The 22,314-nt window shown below is 41.1% G+C and overlaps 2 protein-coding genes across 5 annotated transcripts in view; one reads left to right on the forward strand and one right to left on the reverse strand.

Moving 5' to 3' along the window:
- Dars2 (aspartyl-tRNA synthetase 2 (mitochondrial)) overlaps positions 1-5,600 on the reverse strand; it is a 28,242-nt gene extending 22,642 nt beyond the window's left edge. Inside the window, exons 1-3 of one of the 2 annotated variants that reach the window (XM_063272359.1) lie at positions 4,955-5,600; positions 4,026-4,125; positions 437-503 (exon numbers count right to left, since the gene is read on the reverse strand). In XM_063272359.1, coding sequence (XP_063128429.1) covers positions 437-503; positions 4,026-4,125; positions 4,955-5,078 — 291 coding nt within the window. In that variant the 5' untranslated portion in view covers positions 5,079-5,600. The remainder of the gene's footprint in view (positions 1-436; positions 504-4,025; positions 4,126-4,954) is intronic. The other variant, NM_001034143.1, reaches the window with a different exon arrangement.
- A 159-nt stretch (positions 5,601-5,759) lies between these two features.
- On the forward strand, positions 5,760-20,747 carry Cenpl (centromere protein L). Of its 3 annotated transcripts, none has more exons than XM_006250099.5 (6): positions 5,760-6,291; positions 7,744-7,829; positions 9,134-9,307; positions 12,198-12,449; positions 17,311-17,853; positions 19,464-20,393. In XM_006250099.5, exons 2-6 carry the CDS (start codon positions 7,812-7,814, stop codon positions 19,578-19,580), a joined length of 1,104 nt encoding a protein of 367 aa, XP_006250161.1. In that variant the 5' UTR covers positions 5,760-6,291; positions 7,744-7,811; the 3' UTR covers positions 19,581-20,393. The 3 variants fall into 3 exon arrangements, with proteins under 3 accessions (XP_006250161.1, NP_001028233.2, NP_001231690.1); NM_001033061.2 differs by lacking the exon at positions 19,464-20,393 and adding an exon at positions 20,400-20,747 and having other exon boundaries at positions 5,884-6,291; NM_001244761.1 differs by lacking the exons at positions 7,744-7,829; positions 19,464-20,393 and adding an exon at positions 20,400-20,747 and having other exon boundaries at positions 5,884-6,291.
- The last annotated feature ends 1,567 nt before the right edge of the window (positions 20,748-22,314 follow it).

Here is a 22,314-nt window from a genome sequence, read left to right on the forward strand (position 1 = left end):
CAGGTTGTCAGGCTTGCACCTTTAGTAAACCCTCTGGCTCCACAGCCCCCTTTTGTGTAGTTCTTTACATGTTACGTATTACATAAATTAGCTCTTTGTCCTTGGTATTAGCGTTTGCCTGAATGTATATGGGTGTAAGGAATACACGGCTGGTACCCTTGGAAGCCAGTGAGAACGCTGGAGTTACAGGTGGCTGTGAGCGTCCATGTGAGTGCTGGGACTTGAACCCTGGTCCTTAATGAGAGCAGCAAGTGCTCTTAACTGCTCTAGCCATCTCACTGGTTTATCACGTGTTAAAGTTGTAGATAGTAGTTTTCAGTTTTTATTAATAGCTATTCCTGAAATTAAAACTTCAAACACTTTGATCAAACTACTTAGCTTACACTACCATTTTACCAAAGCAGCTTTTGGATAATGGGAGGAAACCTTGCATTACCTCATCCTGGGGAATGAGGATTTGAACGAGACCGTGGCAATCTCTTAGGACTAAGAAGGTGTTTTGCCTGGATAATGGGAGAAAAAAAAGGAATATTTTAGGATAATGTCTCTCAGCTCAAAATTAAAGACAAAACCAGTAATAAGAAAATCCATGTAATTTCTCTATTTTTATGATTATGTACTTTTATAAACTGCATTCATGCATTTTTTTTTTCCTTTGAGACGAGGTCTGGCCTTGTTGTCCAGGTTATCCATAAACCTGACACCTTGTTCAGCTTATAGAGATTATAGGTATGTTGCCACGCCTGGCCAAATTCTTTTCATTTGGATTTCTATTAATTATTCATATAGCTACTGATTTGTTACACGTGACTCATAAATGACAAAGTAGATTTACACTTTTCTTTCTTTTTTTGAGACAAGGTTTCAGTGTTGGTTGTGAGCCACCATGTGGTTGCTGGGATTTGAACTCAGGACCTCTGGAAAAGCAGTCAGTGCTCTTAACCACTGAGCCGTCTCTCCACCCCTAAAGTTTTTCAATGTGGTCGTTGCCAACATCCTTTTGAGGTGCCAGGGAAGCGTGCAACCACTTGTTTGCAGAGAAATTCCTAAAGGAGCCGCTCAGACCCACGCTCCAGGCTCTTAAAGCACTCAGTAGCATGTTGAGAAAGCAGGAAAGGTCTCTATTGAACTAGAAGTTGGAGTCATGACAAAGAAAAGCCCAGAGACTACTTACTTATCTTTAAAGAGTCATTCTAATTCCAAGTATGCGTCTGTGTGTGGGTATGTGCATGTGAATGCAGGGTTCTTGGAAGGCCGGTGGCATGAAATGCCCCAGGAGCTGCAGTCACAGGTGAGCTTGCTGTAGATGCGGGGGACCCAATTCTGGGTCCTCTGCAAGAGGAGTTCTTATCTTTAACTCCCGAGCCATCTCTCTCAGCCCCTGAGAACATCTCTTGATCTTGTCTGCCACCCTCAGTTCCTCAGAAAAGGGAACTGAAGACTATGGATTCTGCCAACCAAGGCTGTGAAACACTCATGAGATCTGACGGGTTCTGCAGAAGAGTTTTATTTCTTCCTGATGCCTTTCTTCCTATTTGTAGAAGAAGATAAACTATCTTTTTCATTTGCTACAGTATATTTCAGGAACTCAATGTGCTAGAATCAAATAACTCTTGGGATTACAGTTGTAATATATGGTCTGGAATCAGCTTTAATTATACCTTGTGTGTAAACAATGATTAATTATGATGGCTAGGGCTGCCTCACTTCTTTTTTTTTTTTTTTTTTTTTTGGAGCTGGGGACCAAACCCAGGGCCTTGCGCTTGCTAGGCAAGCGCTCTACCACTGAGCTAAATCTCCAACCCCTTCACTTCTTAATTTTTTGCTGCAAAGGACATTGGCTCCACTGTCCTGGGGTCACTGCTCTTGAAAACAGTTGGCTATGAAGGTTTTTCTCCGAGGGAACTAATGTTCCAAGAAGGAATCTGGGCACAACAGTTTTAGTCAACTTAGGAGTATGGTTTTATTTCTGTATCATAATTAACAGTTAAATTGCTGGAAACTAGGCATGTAGACACAGGTCTTTAATCCCAGCACTCAGGCAGCAAAGGCAGGTAGATTTCTGTAGATTCCAGGCCACCCTGGTCTACATAGTAAGTTTCAGGCCAAACACTGTAAGACTCTGTCACAAAACAATACAAAAGGCTGCCTTTATATGGTGTATGTGGAATACTTGTGGAGGAAGAGTCTAGATTACCAGTTTCAACACAAGTCAGTGAGCTACATTAATCAGTTAATCATAAAAAAAAGAACAAATCCAGGGCTGGAGAGACGGCTCAGTGGTTAAGAGCACTGACTGCTCTTCCAGAGGTCCTGAGTTCAATTCCCAGCAACCACATGGTGGCCCACAACCATGTGTGATGGGATCTGATGCCCTCTTCTGGTGTGTCTGAAGACTGAGACACTACTATATTCATATACATAAAATAAATAAATCTTAAAAAAGAGCAAAAGCTGTATCGGGCTGAGTGGGAGCAAGCTTTTATTTGCCTATCCTTTCCTATGTCTCTAATCACAAAAATGGAATACATTCTATTAGTAAGATATTATTATTTAAGAAAATAAATTTTTTTCCACTGGCTTAAGTCCTCACAAGAAAATTTTATTAACTTCGTAAACTTGTCCTTCATATATTAAAATCCAAAGAAAATATTTTTGAAAATTAGAAACATTTGATTGGGCATATTCCCCCCTAAACTGAAAGAGATAAGATGCATTTTCCTTCTTTATTTTAAATAGTTTATTTATAAAGGGGAAAAAAGGGCTAGAAACGTGGCTCAGAGGCTCAGAGTGTTTCTTGCTCTTCCAGAGGTCCCAGGTTTAATCCCCAGCACCTAGATGGCAGCTCACAACTGTCTGTAACTTTGGAATTACACACCCTTTTCAGGCCTCCATGGGCATCAGATAAGCACACATCCAAATATATATACAGGTAAAATACTCATATACATAAAATAAAAACAAATAAAATCTCAGAAAAGAAAGGAAGGCAAGGGGGTTGGGGATTTAGCTCAGTGGTAGAGCGCTTGCCTAGGAAGCGCAAGGCCCTGGGTCTGGTCCCCAGCTCCGGAAAAAAAAAAGGAAAAAAAAAAAAAAAAGGAAGGCAAGGCAATGGAACTGCCATCTTCCAGTAATTCATCAGAGCAAGTAAACACGAGGGGAAAGAGAAGCGACACCCACTGTTTGTTCTCTAGGCCTTCTGGGGAACAAGGAGGTATTCCCTTGGCCACATGCATGTGACTCTACAAGGATATTGCAGACATCAAGGGAAAGAATACAGTTTAAAAAAAATGCTTCCAGAATGTTACTATGGCAAAGCTGTAAGAGTCTACACTGTCGGGGTTGGGGATTTAGCTCAGTGGTAGAGCGCTTGCCTAGGAAGCGCAAGGCCCTGGGTTCAGTCCCCAGCTCTGAAAAAAAAGGACCAAAAAAAAAAAAAAAAGAGTCTACACTGTCACTCAGCACAGTGACGGCAGTGACATACAAGCAGGCTAAGAACAAGATTCTTGCTGAGACAGTCAATGTTTGTACTGAGCATGCTGAATACTCTAGGAGCCAAGGTAACTTCTTTTATGTGACAAACATCTACCCACATTTTGAACTTCCTGGAAGAGTTACTGTGCTAACATGCTTCAGAACGTAAGAGAGGAACAACAAACACAGCAAACCACTGCTCGAGATTTTAGGCTTTTTCTTTACTTACATTTGGAGTAAAGTAAGCTTGCTCTCCTATGCTACTGCTGCTTCACAGCTGGCTTACAGAATTCTCAGCTACTCCCACTTACTGGTTAGAAGAGCTTTTTAAAGTGAGGTCAGGATTATTTCAGTGGGTCAGGTTTTATCATTATACTCTTTAACCAATGATATTAGTATTTATTGAGAATGACACTATCAGAACTTTTTTTTGAGAAACTACAAAAGTGGCAAATGTAATTTTCTGAATGGATAAAAACTAGTAAAACTTTTCCAAGTAATACTCGGGAAAACAACCTCCATGTATTCCTAAACTATTTTCTTCAGTTTACCTTCGGTACTGAATCCATCCACACAGAGTGACTTCTTGGCCTAAGTGGGAAGAACGAAGTTCTCCACATGTGTTGGTCCGAGCAACAAAGCTACTGAATTCTTTAAAGAGAAGAAAAAAGCAATTTAAATGTCAACGTAAGGATATTCGTAGTTTCTTTAAAAATAATTTTCATTCATAAAATATTAGCTGTTTCGGGTCAATGGGTAAAGTTAATAAATTTTTTTTTTCTTTTTTTTCAGAGCTGGGGACCCAGGGCCTTGTGCTTGCTAGGCAAGCGCTCTACCACTGAGCCAAATCCCCAACCCAAGTTAATAAAAATTTTAAATTATGTGTGCGTTTATGTGTGTGTACCCACAGGAAATCAGAAGACAACTTGTGGGATTCTGTTCTCCATTCACAATGTGGGTCTTGGGAGTGAACTCTGGTACTCAGGCCTGAAGCCATTGAGGCATCTTGCTGGCCTGGTGAAGTTTATGAAACAGCCCAGATTATAAAATATCCCTATTGTGTTTACCTGCAAAAGTGTCAAGGCCCAAGCAAATAACTGCCCCAAAGTAAAATTTTATATTCTGTTTAGAAATATAAACCTTTTACATGACCTAGCACTTGAATGGACATAAAATTGTTAATTATCCGCTTTGTTAAGTGAAGTACAATTTTAGAAATTACCTGTTTGACAGTGCAGTAATTAGTTAGCTTCAATATAAATATAGTTTATAACAATCATTTGGATGTCAGGAAGATTTTATTTAAATTATTTTAGTTTTTCTATTAATAGTGTACATTAAACAGACTATCTATCTTTTTTCATAATCAAGAGGGGGAAAAACTTGATTATAAGTAATCAAGAGAATGAATGACTTGCTATTAAAATGCAGTTAGGATGGGGAAAACAAGCTGTCAAAAACAGCTTGTAGCTGCCTTCACCTGGAACTCTCTGTGAACTCAACGTCAGACTTCTGGAAAGAGAACCCCAGATTGGCTGCTTGGTCTTTCCGATGGGTCTGGATAAACCCCTGCCTAGACGATTTAACCAAGAACCAAGATACATGTTGAAGTCCCGGAATCCGCGCTGCAGGTGTGGTGGTGCTCAAAACTCGGCTTTGGAATACCAGGGAACCCTTAAAATTCTACTTCCCACGCAAATGCATCCAGGCCCTCCTCCGCACAACGTTCAAGTATCTACAAATAGATTGATCTGCAAGGTCTCTAGATCCCGTGGATGAGTGGGTAGGGCAAGCCTTCCTTCAGTGCATCAGTTCCCACTTTAATTAAACAAGGCTGCGCCCCGAAGATACCAAAAGATCCCAAACAGCAGCGCCAGCATCAGAGCGACCCCAGCCGGAAGGCCAGTCACCAGGCGCACGTCCTCCCTTTATTCCCACGTTCCTCGAAGGTGACCGGGGCATAAGCAGAATCATAAGGAGGTACAGCCTCGTGTTTCAACTCTCCCAAACCTGGCGGCCCATCTTGAATTTTTCTGAAAGGTGAAAGCGAGCAAATCCAAAGAACTCTGAGGTTCGAACCCAGGCACAAATCACATCCAGAAGCCCGTCCCTCTGACGCCTTGCGAGCGCCAAAGTTATGCAAGGATTTCGGCCAATCAGAGCGAGGGTTCCTCCGCCTTGTTTATTGTGGGCGGAAGTTTGCGAGAAAGTTTCGTACCGGTTGGAAAACGGAAGAACTACGCGGCGCAATAGGGAATTTGAGGCTATAGGTTAAAGTCTCCAAGCCTTGCCCTCAGTTAAAATGGCGACTTCAGTTGCTAATTTACGTGAAATCGGCGGGCTACGGGAGAGGCTTTCCGGGTCAGCCGCAGGGCAAGTCGGGAAATGATTTTAAACTGGAGGGCGTGGCGAGTGTGGAGTTGCGCCTTTGCGAACGGAGGTTTCAAGCCTACTTATGGTCTCAGGAGAGCTCCGGAGAAGGGTCTTGGGGACTCCCGGTCTTTCGTGGGCCGACGCCAGCCTCCGAAGACTGAAGGTCGCAGAGCCGGGCTGCTTGGGAAGCGAACCTGTCTCTCCCAGGGTGAAGTTGCTGGTGCTGCTCGCGCCCGAGGGAAGCTAGGTTCCCTTCAGGGATCCTTATGTCTCTTCTGAACCCACCTGGCATTGCTTCGGCTCTCTCTTAGCCGTCATTTCGGCCGCTTTCTTTCTTCTTCTTAAAAAGCCAAAACCTTTCGTCTCGACGTGGTCTTGGAGCCAAACTTGAAGAATGATTCGTGAATCCGGAATGGACGACAGTGTCATTACGACATAATTTTGGTAAGAGGTTTTGTGCTGTTGTCTTTGCAATGCTTTTGTGTGTTTAGATGGGTACAGACGGAAGTTAACGTTCCAGTGAGCGTTGGTATGGGGGCAGTGGGTTGACTGACTTTTGTGGCAATATTGCAGTGATTAACTCAGGGACTTTCTTCAGGGACTAACCACAAGGAAAACTACCGAGTTTCAGTTGTGTGTTAGGAACTGAGTACAAGAGAATTTGACGAGAGATGTAGTTCTGTGGATACTAGAAAGTTGCTGATAGGGATCGTTTGCCGCAGGCATAAGATTCAAAGGAGGTGCAGACTTGAGAAATACTTAGAACCTTTCCCTCCAGTCAGCTGGCAACGTAGTAGCTTATTTAATGGGGTCGTTTGAGGCGTGAACAGTAGTATCAGATGTGTCCCAGCACTAGAGAGGTTGAGACAAGAGGATTGCCGTGAGTTTTAGGCTAACCTGGGCTAGACAGAGAGACTATCACTCGATGTAAACAAAACACCCCCAAACAAAGGCTTAATATTTGTCAAGTGCGGACAAACACGCCTGGAAAGTAATGTATACTTAGCAATTATTGTCCCGGTTAGCATACTTTAAGGGAAATTCTGTATAAACAGAACTGATGAAGACTCCTATCTAAATAGTAAACAAGTGGGGAGGAGAGTGGGAAGAGGTGGCGGCAGCAGGAAGATGCTGCTTTCTGAAGTAAAGTTCAATTGATGGAAGTTCAATTTTTAACAGAGGGGTTCAGGTAAGTGGGGTGGACCTACATGGCTGCTACAGACAAAAAGAACATGTAAAGAGTCAAAAATAATAAAACGACTAGGAGTTCTTCTACCAAACCCGAGACTGCTCTGATGAGAAGGCCAAGGTGTCCCTAAAGATAAAGAAGCCTTCCAGAAAGTTGGCCTGGGACCTCCACAGGCACAAGTCAAAGGAGCTGCAGCTTTTCCTGAGCCCCACTGAAGGTCTCTCTGTAAGTCCTGGAAGCAGGCAGAAAGCAACGAGAAAGGACAAGACAGAGCCACGAATCTAAATCCAGTGAAGTGCACATTAATGGGAGACTCACCAGGAGTGTGGCCAAGGCTCACATCATGGAAATACTTTATGCCTTTGGGAAAATGAAAAATGCTTTTTTAAATGTTGCATCCCTGTCTGCGGTGCCCTTTATTTTATTTTTTAATACTTCTATCTCTGTGTGATCATGTATTGTGGGGTGGGTACAGTGGTCAGAGGACAAGTTGCAGGAGTCAGTTCTTCCCTCCTGTACGGATTCCAGGATTGGAACTCAGGTTGTCTAACTTGGCTACAAGTTCCTTTAGTGGCTGAGCCATCTCACCAGTTCTGGAGTTTTGAGAATCCAGGTAAAGCTAAGAATAAGAAGGTGCCAAAGCCCACTGAGGAAGAATTAATGGCAGGAGATCACTGCTCCCTAATATAGACAACTGGTTCTTCCAGGTGACTTACCCTCCATAGAGAATGTTGTCACCACACTCCTCTGGCACACCACTTCTGTGGAGGAGGAAATGGCCATGCCCCCTGAGGTACGTGTGTGTGTGTGTGTGTGTGTGTGTGTGTGTGTGTGTGTGTGTGTGTATCTCTTACAGCAGATTGTTGGTCTGGTTGTGTCTATAAAGATGCCCTCTGGTTTTCAGAGTAGAAATCTCATATCTTTCTGGCTCCTGGGATTGTTAAATGGCAAAGCCAGCAGGAGTGAGCGTGCTCCAGCCTGGGAGCATGGTTTTCTTTTTCAATGGTGGTCTGAGGCCAGTCTGAGACTGGTCATTGCTTTGCAGCTTCCTTCAGGAAAGGGGGTGTGGGAACAGGGACCGGGAAGTGGGAGGAAGGTGGAGATGGAGCCCACGAAGATGCTCCGGATTCAGACTCGGGAGACCAGCATCAGAGTGCAGACCTAACTTTATTGTTTATTACATAAGCTTATGTGTCGCTTTTTAGCTAATTAGGGTGTTTATGTATTCGAGGGCAAATTGGGGTGCAACCTGTGTTGTTTGGCCAAGTCTGACTACCCTGTCCATGAGCCTGTCCATGAGTCTGTAGGGGAGGGGCCAGTTCTCCCCCTTCCCCACATCCCCGGGGAGATGTCTGTGAAGACAGAGGAAGCAGCCACTGCCCTGGCCTCTGGTCCTTTGTGGAACCTTGTCAGACCATACACTGTGTACAGTGGATCAGGACTCTTCAAGGAGTTGCAGGAGCTTGTGGTGCCTTGCTCTCCTTCCCACTTCTTCCTCTACCAGGTTTATCTCCACATTCTCCACATTCTCCACGTGTGTGTGTGTGTGTGTGTGTGTGTGTGTGTGTGTGTGTGTGTGTGTGTGAGAGAGAGAGAGAGAGAGAGAGAGAGTGAGAGAGAGAGAGAGAGAGAGAGAGAGAGAGAGACTGTGATGTGCCTTTGCTCCCTTGATAGAGTCTTCCAACCTCCAGGGACCTTGGAAGAGAGCCATCCACCCACCATGCCAGTTGTCGTAAATGTCTGTCTTTCCTTGTGCTCACGTAAAGTCATCTCATGTCTTTCCTCAGGTTTTGAAATTTGTGAGCCAAATTAGAGGCAGCTTTTTAGGGTCATTGCGAAGAGCCTGTTGTGCTCTGCACGTCTCCTTTGTAACATGTATATCACGTTATTTGACTTATTCTTGAGTTCCTACTGAAAGATCTCTTGTTTTGATATTTCTCTTCACAGTAATAGAACAGTGGCTAAGACAAGAACCGAGGATGTGGAAAAGGTGGGGAGTGGAAAGGGAGGAGAGTAAGAATGCATGTAAGAGAGCACTGTGCATGGGTTAACTTTTTACTTTTTAGTGATTAGAGTTCTACTTTTTTTTAAATGCAGACCATGGATACTTATGATTCTCAAGGACCAACTTCTAGACGAAGGACCTCAAATCTTAAGGACTACTTTGTGAGTGCCACCCCTCTGCAGAAACGACTGAAGTTGGCCAGGAGACAGAGTTCAGTTTTTCCCAGTCCATCTCGAAGGAAAATTCCCCAGTGTTCACAGTTGCAGGTATGATTTGTCTCCCTTTGTGTTATTTTTAACAAAATCTCAATCATTTGATTTTAATCAGTGAAGACGGGGGAGCCAGTGCTGGGGTGACAGCTAGCTCAGAGAGGCAGAGAAAGCCCCCAGTTGACCTTCCCTCACAGCTAGCGTCCCCAAAGCAAGTTCTCTTCGACTATGCTGTCTCAAAAACTCCTCAGACTTAATGTGCCTCCCTTCTAATTCCTGTGTGTCTTGCTGTCTGTCTTCTCACTGCCTCTTATTCTCTGGTTCTTTCTGATGTTCACTCCTGGTCAACTGAATGTTTGTTCTGCCTCTTGACCAATGGTTGACTCTTATTTTAATCCTGTTTACAATAACCAGAAAGCTCTTGGGTCAAAGGTGTATGCTAGGGCTGAGCCCATACCACAACTAGAAACAGTTTTTTCCAGTAAACAACACAATCTCAGGATTCACAGTGTGATCAGATATCCTGCAACACCTTTGAGCTAGACAGTGTTGGAGAATATATGAATAAGAATATATCAATTTAGATAACTAATACTTTTAGTATCTTAATCTCTCAGTTAATAGATAAATGAGGAATAGCTAAGTAATAATTAACTTTAACCACAATATCTTTTATTTTCCTACTTTCCTTTAATCCACATCATTTCTTCAATATTTTTGGCTTATGACATTGGCATTTTTGAGGAATACAGACTCATGCTTTCCCCTGTTTGGCTAGAATATTTCTCATTTTTTTATTTGTATGATGTTTCTCAATGCTTGAACTTTGAATTGTCTAGCAGGTTACAGAGGTTCTGTTGTGTTCTTTGGTACCTTCAATGTAGCCTTCTCTTGTTTGTGCTGTGTATCTAGAGCCTTTTAGGATAGGAGACAAGTTTGCTTTTTATGAAGAATTGCTCATGTTGGTACTGAAAGTAATATTCTTGGCCAGAAAGCTATTGGGGGTTTAATACCTTGCATATGTTAAGCTTAGATCTACCGCTGAACTATGCTCCCAACCTGGGAGACTTTATTTCCTTAGTCATTCTTTCTTTTTTCTGAGAGCCGAGATGACATATGTACACCTATATGATTTCCATATATATATATATATATAGTGCTTTGCCTGCATATATGTATGTGTACCACATGTGTGCCTGAGGAAGTCAGATGAGAGCATGGATTCCCTAGAATTGATTGTGAACCATCATGTGGATGCTGAGAACCAGACACTGGTCCTCTGCCATTTCTCCAAGCCCTCTGAGACATTTTATATAAAGATAGAAAATGTCTAATTTAGTGGTTTTTATTGTTATAATTTTCTTATATGTTTAGTGACTGTTCACTGATTACTCATAGAGTTCGGCCTTGCACTTGTGGGCGGTCTCCCCCTGCCTCAGGAGAGCTGGGGTCACAGTCACATACCCACCCACCCCACTCACGTTTGTCTTTTAAGTTCATTTTTTAAGTGAACATAAAAATGACTGGTTTCCCTCTGGCATGTTCACATGCATGTTATACTTCCTTGTTTTCTTCTCCGACCTGATCCTATTCCTCCTCCCAAGTGGTTTTCCTTTCTGCTTTCATCTTACTGTCCCTACCCTTACAGGCTCTTCCTTCTGCTCATGACCACACACAAATACACACATCCACATTCTGAATATTAGAGAAAACATGAGGTGTTTGTCTTTCCCTGTCTGGCTTACTTTACCTAACATCTAAGACTCTTATCCATTTTCTTGCAAATCTCACGGTTTCATTTTTCTTTACAGCTTAATTTTATTGTGGATGCTTGTCATAATTTCTTTCTTCCTTCCATTTCTCTCTCTCTCTCTCTTTCTTCTTTAGAGACAGGGTCTCTTTATAGAGCATTGGCTGTCTTAGAACTCACTATGTAGACCAGACTGACCTTGAACTCATAGAAATCCACCAGCCTCTGCCTCCTGAGTGCTAGAATTAAAAGTGGGCCCATTTTCTTCATTTAATATGCACATGAGTTGAGCTTGTATCTTTATGGTATGTTTCAGAGTCCTGTGGATAAGAGTGGTCTTGTGGGGTCATATTTTTAGTGTTCTAAGGACCCTCCGCACTGAGTTCATGGTGTGCAACTTCAACTTCATTTGAAGGCCACTGAAGACTCTCACGGTTAGGATGAGGGTCTTAAAGCCCATGCCCACAGTGACACACTTTCTCTAACAAGGCCACACCTCCAAATAGTGCCACACTCTGGGCCAAGCATATTCAAACCATTACAGCTTTGTTGCATAAAATGGACTTGTTAAATTACTTAAGGCTAATCAAGCTAGATCCTTCAAAAATACTTTGTGTAGTGTAAGCCCAGGGCTGTGCCCCTGCTAGGCAACTACTCTGCCATTAAGTGCCAGCACCACTATTTGCAAGATATATAGAGAGTAAAACATAGATGTCCACCTATGAAATGCTTACTGAAATCCAGTGAAATGGCATTGTTTTATGTTTTGACAGGTAGAGTAAACAGAATAGACAAAACCCTTCCCCAGCAGGCTTGTACTCTGATTGGAAAGGGAGACAAGAAAAGTAAGACATATATATTCAGATCATAGTAAGTGCTGTGAAGAAACATAAAAGGTTTAGGAGATAGTGACAGACTTGGGAGTGATACACTCTCTTAGAGAAGAACTAAGAACAGATCTGAATAAAACAACTGCCTTGTATGAACATCCAGGGGAAAAGCTTCCTACTTGGGAAGGGAGGGCAACAACAGAGGACCTTTGAAGGACCTATAAACTCCATTTGATGTTAAACTTAGGAACACAAGATCATGTACCAAGTAGTAGATTTATATTAAATACATAAATTGCTATGATTACGTTCTTATATATGCTTTTTACTTTTAAAACCTTTGTCTTGATTTTTTTGTGTGTTTTAGGAAGATATCGATCCTCAGAAGGTTGCATTTCTCCTCCACAAACAGTGGACTGTATATAGTTTAACTCCCCTGTATAAATTCTCCTATTCTAATCTCAAAGACTATTCTAGACTTCTAAGTGCATTTATTGCTGCCGAAAAGCAAAAAGGACTTGCTGTGGAAGTGGGAGAAGACTTCAATATCAAAGTGATTTTCTCTACTCTTCTTGGAGTGAAAGGGACGCAAAGGGACCCTGAAGCATTTCTTGTCCAGGTATAGTAGCATAAATGCAGCCTTCGCTTCCTACAGGGGGAAATCTGTTTTGTTGGTTTGGAATGGAAATTGTAGTATTTTCTTATTTGCTTTTTTTAACTTAAAAACATCTTTGATTACATTTATGTATTTGTTTATTTAAGTGTGTGTGTGTGTGTGTGTGTGTGTGTGTGTGTGTGTGTGTGTGTGTGCGTGCCACAGTACCCTTGTGGAATTTGGAGAACCTACTAGAATTGCTTCTCTCTAATGTAGGATCCTGGGGATCAAAGTCATGTTCTTAGGCATGACACCAAATGCTTTAATTTGCTGACCCATCTTGCTGGCTCAAAGCTTGTGGGGTTTTGTTTTGTTTTGTTTTTTACTATTTGTTTGTTTGTTTTTTGTCAAGACAGGATTTCTCTGTGTAGTTCTTGCTATCCTGAAACTTACTCTGTAGACCAGACAGGCCATAAACTCACAGAGATCTTCTTGCCTCTGCCTCCCAAGTACTGTGATTAAAAGCATGCATCACCAACACCCGACTCTTATAATACATATAATATTATAATGTAATATTATAATATATAATATAATATAATTATACAATATAGTTAATTTTATATAATAAATGATAAATATATTAAAATATATTATAATGTTTATGGTCAACTTAATTTTTATTTCCTACATGTGTAGGACATTCTTTTGCTGATTTTAGAAAGCATACAGAAGTATGAATGAAGTTTAAGAAATTTGTGCTGGGGTTGGGGATTTAGCTCAGTGGTAGAGCGCTTGCCTAGGAAGCGCAAGGCCCTGGGTTCGGTCCCCAGCTCCAAAAAAAAGAACCAAAAAAAAAAAAAAAGAAATTTGTGCTGGCAAGATGGCTCAGTAGGTCAAGACACTTGGGCAAGCCTGGTGGTCTGAATTTGATGCCTGGAACCAAAGGTCGAAGGAAAGAACTGATTCCACAGAGGCATTTTCTGGCGTTACACTCCACTCTGGCATGCACTCACATACACACAAATAGAATTTTTTAAAAATCAGAATTTAATATTATTATGTATGTGAGTACACTGTTGCTTTCTTCAGAAGAGGGCGTCAGATCCCATTACAGATGGTTGTGAGCCACCATGTGGGTGCTGGGAATTGAGCTCAGGACCTGTGGAAGAGCAGCCAGTGCTCTTAACCACTGAGCCATCTCTCCAGCCCCTTTTTTTCTTTTCTAGATACAGGGTCTTACTATGTAGCCCTGGATGGCCTAGAACTCACAGAGATCTGACTTCCTCTGCCCTCCAGTTGCTGGGATTAAAAGCTTGTGTGACTGTGCCCAGTTCAGGTTAGCTAGTCTTTTTCTTTTTTCCAGAGCTGAGGACCGAGCCCAGGGCCTTGAGCTTGCTAGGCAAGCGCTCTACCACTGAGCTAAATCCCCAACCCCCAGGTTAGCTAGTCTTAATCTTTGAAAAAGGAAATTAAATTCTGAAGCTGTAGAAAAAGACTGGATTAATTTGTATAACTTAGAGGCCAGCAAACTAATGTGTAAGTTGATGATCTCTTTCTCTCCCCCTTCTCCTAAAAACAGTCGTGTTGTATAGCCCTGGCTGACCTGATACTCAGACTTGGGCATTCCTGTTTCAACTTTTGTTCTTACTTTTAGAAATAACATTTTTCTTGGAACACAGCCTGTCATTTGCCTCACCACTGCCTATGGCCACCTTTGGGTTGGACAGGGAGTTAAGTTGTTGGTTGTCACAGAGAGCATATATCCTGCAAGAGTAAAACTATTTAAAATCTGCCCTCTTCTACCTGCTCTTCGTTCGGTTTTGGCTTTTGAGATAGGGTCTCCTGGAGCCTTGGGCTGACCCTGGACTCACAATGGTTTTAAGCCATGCTGAGTTGACCTTAATCCTTCTTCCCCTCTCAGATTCTAGGATTACAGTACACCACCATACCTGGCACTATTTGGCTGGTTATGAAAAGTCCACTTTGTGCAGGAGAGGGCTCTAGAGGGATGTCCAATTTGGTGGACATTGCTGCTTCACTGTTACCTCCAGATGGTAATGCCATATAGCTCAAGTATTTTTCAAATTATTAGACAAGTTACAAATGATTCTGACCCTAAATACCTGAGAGACTGCCAAGAGAAGAATTTTTTTTAAAAAGTTAAAGTACCATGAAGATGAAGAGAATGATTACCCAAGGCAGTATGCAGCTCAAGGAGTTAGAAGGAAAACACAGAACAAAATTTTAACCAGAGCATTTTTCTGAGAGTTTTCAAATCTCCATTTGTTTTGCTGAATTTCGCTTATAAGCATAGCACAAGCCATCCTCACAAAGTCCTAGTGAGTACATGAAAAAATTATTTTTCCCATTACTGCAAATCGAAGCTTTTCACTAGCATGACCACCACAATATAAGTTTAAAATGTAATAATACAGCTGGACACGGTGGTGCTGCCTTCAGTCCCTGCACCTGAGTGGCAGAGTCAAGCTGATGAATCTGTGAGTTAAGAGGCCAGCATGGTCTACATAGTGACTTCTGGGACAGCCATGGCTAGGTAGGGAGACCTTGTCTTTAAAAACAAAACAAAATAACAGTAATAAATGTGGCTGAAAGTCTGAAGAACTTGGAACCTTTGTGCATTGCTGGTGGGAACATGAAATTTCAGAACTTTGGAAAGGAATGGGTTTCAAAATGCCATTTCTTGAGAGGCTTACAGGACTCTTGGGTCATGACAGTGTGATACATGTATATAGTATTTGGTCTTGGAGATGTTTCAGTCCTCCATAATCTCTTGAGTAAGAAGATATGATATAAGGAACTGTTTAAATGATCCTTTATTAAGAAATATGGGGCAATGATAAATGTTACCCTGGTCAGTGCTTTAACAAAAACTATTCTGAGTGTTTTGAAGGTGTGTTTACTTTGTAAGTCACAATGGGAAATTTGAGGGGTTGGTTGTGGGACTATGATTAAGATTTTAAGACATCTTGAACAGAGGAGCACAATGGGACAAATTGAAACACCTTTAAAGTTTAGTAGAAGTAAGTTTACTGCCTTGATCTAGGTTGAGGGGAGATTTACATCTTACATACAATAGCAAAGATGAATGTATTAGGCTTTTTGTCTTTTTTTAAAATTAGATTTGTTCATTTTATTTTATGTGTGTTTTGCCTGAATGTATGTCTTCCTACATATGTGCTTGGTGTCCTTGGAGGTCAGAAGAGGACATCAGATCATCTGGAACTGGAATTATGGATGGTTCTGAACCATCATATGGCTGCTGGGAATTGAACCCACATCCTCTGTAAGAGCAACAAGTGCTCTTTGCTCTGAGCCATCCTTTCAGTTCCAGGTGGTTTTTTGTTTTTGATTGTTTGTTTTTTAAATATATAAAGCTGTTAACTAAAAATCAAGGGTCTGTAATATGATAGCATACTAATGGTACACGCCAGGTCAAAGATGAGCTAGTTAGATGTTTCTTTCTAACCTAGAGTCTTGTGCACACTCTGTACTTTGCCACTGAGTTAGATTCTTAGGCCTTTGTCATTAACCTTTTTCTGAAGCTGTGAGTGCCTGTCGTAGGAGGAATGGTTTGAAGACACTGGAGAAGCTGAGGTTGGTGGGGGGGTGTGTTATGGATCAGCAGGTTTCAGAGCTTTCCTGTGGGAGAGCGATTAGATCTTATCTGTCTTACATGTTCATAGTGAGATATTAGTGGAGAGTGAGGTGTAAGAAAAGGACAGTACTTAAAAACAAACAAACAAATGAAGGTGGTCATGGTGGCTTACACACATAAGCTAGCACTTTATTTTGGGCTTTTGTTTTGTGTTCTTTTTTAAAAATGTTTTTATAAGCATATATAAATTGCTTGTAAAAGGGGATTTCATACCTGTACATGATGCATTTTGATCATTATTTCCCATGCCCCTCCCACTCTTGCTGATCTCCTCCTCATCCCTTATGCTTTCCTGGCTTTTTTTTTTTTTTTTTTTTTTTTTTGGTGACTCGATGAGTTTAATTAGTGCTGTTTATAGGAGCATGGGTGAGGGTTATTTTCAGGTATATAAGCAACTTAAAATATTCTCCTGTAGTAGTCATTAACTGCTGGTATATCCTTAGGGATGGATGGGGCTGAGTTTCTCCCTCTTTCAAGTGAGAATGTTGATGAGCCCAATCTTCTGCAGGAATTAACTGAAGAGAGTTGAAGAGTACAAGTGCCAGGTCATGCTAGAAGACAGTATCCCATAATACTTGCAGCTCTTCTCTGGCTCTCTTCTTCCCATCTACTCTTCCATGAATGCAATTCCAAGCATTGGAGAGAGTAGTATGGATCTGTTTAACCACCACTTAACTCTCAGCACTGGCCAGTTGTAGGTTTATGTGGCCTACAGCAAAAGGAACTTTCCTGACCAAAGCTGATAGCAGTATTCATCCATGAGCACAACATGATATTTCTAGAAAGCAATTTGAAAGGGACCTTATGTCCACTTAGCAATAAAACAGCAGTCAGTACCTTGCCCACTAGAACCTAGGTGTATAGTTCTAGGCAAGAATTCCTTCCTGTATAGCAAGCCTCAAATCTGATAAGAAAATGGTTATGCCACCATTGTAGCACATTCATCTATTTGTCTGCCCATCTGTCTGTCTGTCTGTCCATCCATCCATTTATTATTTGAGGTGGTATCTCATAGACCACCCAGCTTCAAACTTGCTATGTAGCCAAGGCTTACCTTGGACTCCTTGACTTCCTGATTCAGCCTGAGATTTTGAGTATGTGCCACCATGCTCGGCCTTTTAATATACTCATTAATTTTGAGAAGATAAAATTTAAAAGTAAATGGTCTTTCAAGTTTAATGAACATGTTTTTACTTTTCCTTGTAGATTCGTTCAGAATCCCAGTCATCACGTGAACACAGACAAGATAAAGTGTTGTGGACCGGTTGGTTCTGTTGTGTATTTGGAGAGAACCTTCAGGAGACTGTCTCAGAAGATTTCACCTGTCTACCCTTATTCCTTGCACATGGAGCGGAATCCAACACATCCCTAATCGGAGGCTGGTTTCAGAAAACTTTTGACTGTTGCTTTAGTCCTTTAGCAATCAGTGCATTTAATCTTTCCTGGATGGCTGCTATGTGGACTGCATGCAAAATGGACCATTACATGGCTACTACTGAATTCTTTTGGTCTGTGCCCTGTAGCCCACAGAGCTTAGATATTTCTTATGCCATACATCCAGAGGATGCAAAAGCTTTATGGGACAGTGTCCACAAAACACCTGGGGAAGTTACCCAGGAGGAGGTCGACTTATTTATGAACTGCCTTTATTCACATTTCCATAGGCATTTCAGAATTCACTTATCAGCCACAAGATTGGTTCGCGTCTCAACGTCTGTAGCTTCGGCACACACGGATGGGAAAATAAAGGTTAGTTTAAATATATCTAATTAAATTTTTTTTCTTGTCATGTTTTCCAGATGTGTGGTAATTATATTTTTACATGGAGAAACATACTTGAATGCATAGTAGTCCAAGACAAGAGAAAGACTTATTTTATGCTTTATAAATGACCTAACAATGTCTTTAGCCACCTAGAGCTGCTCTTACAGTGGAAGGCCACTATGTATTGTGCACTGTAGAGCTGAGTAATATGAATTACTTCCTAGCAATTGAAATTTTCAAAATTGCCAAATTTTGAAATAATTATTAAAAAACAGCATTTTTGTGTGGGGTAAAATTATAGCCAGCCACAGAATAAGATGTCACTTTTGCCCATAAGTACTTTTCTGTTGCCATTAGAAAAGAAGACACAGAGACATGGTTTTTATGTTCTATGAAGAAACAAGTGGTTGGCTCCTAAGACATTATTTATTTTAATTTTTTATTTATGTGTATGGGTGTATTTGTCTGCATATATATCCATGCACCGTGTGTGTACTATGTCTGGTATTCATGAAAGCCAGAAGAGGGAAACTTTGGATCCACTGAAACTGGAATTTGTTTGTGAGATGTCATTTGGGTACTGGGAATTGAACCTGGGTCCTCTGGAAGAGCAGCCAGTGCTCTTAGCCACTAAGCCATCTCTCTAGTCCCCTTATGGTATATTTAAATATATATCCCGATATATATTGAGTAAATGCTTATTATTTTGCCATTATTAAGACTCTTAAAGAGATTAATTTTACTTTTTCTATTAAAATTTTCTGTGTATTTGTCCTTTTCTGTTTGTGTGGTGGGAATTCAACATAGGGCCTCTTACACACAAGTACTCAGCCACTGAGCTATACTTTTTCTGTCTTATTTGTGTATACTTATGGGCATAGTATGACTCAAGAAAGGCAAAATTACAGTAATTAGTATTTCCATTTCCATCTATCTTTTTTTGAGTCTTCATATTCTCCTGAATCCTTCAGATTCAGATAATAAATTGTAGACTGTAGTCACACAATTGTGCTATAAAAGCATTAGAATTAATTTCTTCTATCTGGTTTTTGTTTTCTTTTTTTCAGAGCTGGGGACCAAACCCAGGGCCTTACTCTTGCTAGACAAGTGCTCTACCACTGAGCTAAATCCCCAACCCCCTATCTGGTTGTTTTTTTTTTTTTTTTTTTGGTTCTTTTTTTCAGAGCTGGGGATCGAACCCAGGGCCTTGCGCTTCCTAGGCAAGCGCTCTACCACTGAGCTAAATCCCCAACCCCTGGTTGTTTTTTATTACCCATTATGTAAACTTTTTCTATCTCTTAGCTGTTGGTGACCTTTATTTTCTTCTATGAGGTTTGTCTTGTTTTGAGGAAGGGTCTCATGTAGCTCAGGCTGGCCTTGAACTCATTATGTAGCTGAAGATGATGTTGCATTTCCAACCCTCTTGCCTCCCTTCCAAAGTAGTGAGACGTAAGTGTGTACCATTACTCACTGAGATTGATGTTTTTAGCTTTCACAAATGAGTGAGCATATGCCATATTTGCCTTTCTGGGCCTAGTAGATATTAATTCTAATTTTTAGAACAACACTTTACTTTTATCTATATTTTATTTTAGAAAATCAAGGCCAGAATAAATTTAAGTGATACATTGAAGATAGCTTATGAAGAAAAGGATCTAAAGGGCTGCCAAGATGGCTCAGCGGGCAAAGGCACTTGCTGCCAAGCAGGATGACCTGAGTTTGATCCCTGGATCCCACATGGTGCAAGAAGAGAACTAACTCCTGAAAGTTATCCTCTGACTTCCATACATGTGCTGTGGCATGCACATACATGCATAAAGATACAAAGTAAATCACTCTTTTATAAAAAGAGGAGTCAGTATTTGAACTTCTCGTGTCAGGTTCCATGAGTACTGCTTAAAACACGTTTTCAAACTGGAGGTCAAAATGAGACAGTAGGCTGGAGCATAATTTTGATGGGAAGCACTAAACATTAAAAGACAAAAGGCACTTGCGGGGTGGAAGCAAGAGGATCAATAGTCCAAAGTCATCTCTGGCAACATAGGGAGTTTAAAGCCAGCATGGGCTATGTGAAATGCTGTCTCAGACAAAACAAGAGCTGGAGAGAGACAGTGGCTTAGTGATTAATGCACTTACTGTTCTTGCAGAGAACCTGAGGATCCAGTTCCGAGTACCCATACTGGGCAGGTCACAACCACTGTGACATCAGCTCCAGAGGATCAGCACTCTCTTCTGGCCTTTTACAATTTGGTTTAAACAGGCTTAGTTGGTTGAGAACTGCATTGCTCTTGCAGGGGATCTGATTTGGGTTCCCAGCACCCACATCAGGCAGTTCACAACTCCCCGTAATTCTAGCTCCAAGTGCAGATGTCTCTGGCCCCTTTGGGTACCTACATGCATGTGTATATATGTACATACACAACTACAGAATTAAAAATAAATGAAGTAAAATCAACAAAAAACATGGCAAACCCCATAAATATCAAATTGTTTGTCATCATGATACTATTCACAATTTTTTTCTTTTACAGATCCTGTGTCATAAATACCTTATTGGTGTGTTGGCATATATGACGGAACTGGCTATTTTTCAAATTGAATGAATTCTTGTATGGACTAATTGATGCATTGTAAACCCTTTTGATCATTTGCTGAATTGCTATGCTGAGTGGGACAGTAGAAGAAATGGAGCACTTGTTTTCTCAGGATGCCTTCGGAGTTGCCCAGGTGGATCTGGAACCCAGTAGTGGTAGTGGGTGAGCTGCATTCCTGGGCTTGTGTACCCATCATGTCACTGTGGCTGTGTCATGTTATAAAAGATGGTGAATTGTTAATATAAAAGGATCCAATTTAGTCAAATAAACTTATCTAAACTCTGATTCTGATTTAGGTGATGTATTCTGTTGGTGAGCCTTGCCTCGGAGGTTCCTGTTTGAGTTCCTGGATTTTTCACCTCCAGATTTCCCTCAGTTTGGTTTTTGGATTCTCTTTCCACTCTCATGTCTTGAAATGTTTTATTCATTTTCTTCTCCTGTTTGTTTGTGCTTTTCATAGATTTCTTTACAGATTTATTAATTCCCTTTTTAAAGACCTCTGCTGTACTGATAAAGGCAACTTTAAGGTCTCTGTCGTGTGCTTCAACTGTGTTATAACTTTCAGGGCCTACTATGGTAGGTTGCTGGGCTCTAATGGAGACATACTGTCCTGATTGCTACTGATTATATTTTTATGATGGCATCTGGGTTTGGGAAGATTATGATTCATGATGTTGATATTCATAATGCTGGTCTTGTCTTTGTTTGGTGGATGTTTTGTGCCTTTGTTTCTGTTGCCCTCTCTGGTTTTTAAGAGAGAGTGGTAGGGCATAGTAGGAAAATCTAGAATCCTGATAGGTGTGGCCACTGTGAGCGCCAGGTAATGAATACACAACATACCCCAACTTATGGGACCCAGTGAAGGTGGTTCTAAGAGACAAGTTTATAGTACTGAGTTCATATATTAAAAGAGAGGTTTTGGGGGATCTCATACTAGCAACTTAACACACCTGAAAACTCTAGAAAAATAAGTATTGTTCCACCCAAAAAAAGTAGACAGCAAGAAATAATCAAACTCAAGGCTGAAATCAACAAAATAGAAACAAAACAACATAGATAATTAATGAAATAAAGAGCTGGTTCTTGAAAAAAATCAGTAAGATTGACAAATCCCTATCCAAATTAACTAAAAGGCAAAGAGACAAAAAAATACATCCAAATTAACAAAAATCCAGAGTTAAAAGGACATACTCTAAAAATCTTTTCTCACCAAATTGTAAAGTCTAAAAGAAACAGATAATTTTCTTGATATATACCACTTACCAGAGTTAAGATCAGATAAGCAATTTAAACAGGCTTATAACAGGGCCAGAGAGACAGCTCAGTGGTTAATAGCTGACCAGACATCCTGAGTTCAATTCCCAGCATCCACATGGTGGTTCACAACCATCAATAATGGGATCTGATGCCCTCTTCTGATTTGTCTGAAGACAGCTACAGGGTACTCATATACATACATAATTCATTTTTTATTGGAAAATTTTTCTATCTATATTTCATATTATCCCCCTTTCTGGTTTCCCCTCTGGAAATTCTCCATCCCATCCCCCCATGAGGGTGCTCCCTAACCCACCCATCTACTCCTTCCTGCCTCCCTCCCTGGCATTCCCCAATACTGGAGCATCAAGCTTTCACAGGACCAAGGACCCTCCCACTGATGCCCAACAAGGCCATCCCCTCTGACATATGCAGCTGGAGTCATGGGTCACTCCATGTGTACTCTGTGGTTGGTTTAGTCCCTGAGAGTTCTGGGTTGTCTGGTTGGTTGATATTGTTGTTCTTCCTATGGGGTTGCAATTCACCTCAGCTACCTCAGTCCTTTCTCTACCTCCTTCTCCACAGGGGACCCTTT

This window comes from Rattus norvegicus, chromosome 13 (genome assembly GCF_036323735.1).
Source record: "Rattus norvegicus strain BN/NHsdMcwi chromosome 13, GRCr8, whole genome shotgun sequence".
NCBI lineage: Eukaryota > Metazoa > Chordata > Mammalia > Rodentia > Muridae > Rattus > Rattus norvegicus.

Bases quoted from the DNA above. Each gene is read 5' to 3' on its own strand.
- Cenpl (XM_006250099.5), top strand. The intron at 12,450-17,310 runs GTATAGTAGCAT...TTTTCCTTGTAG, and splicing joins CTGAAGCATTTCTTGTCCAG to ATTCGTTCAGAATCCCAGTC. The intron at 17,854-19,463 runs GTTAGTTTAAAT...ATTTTATTTTAG, and splicing joins ACACGGATGGGAAAATAAAG to AAAATCAAGGCCAGAATAAA.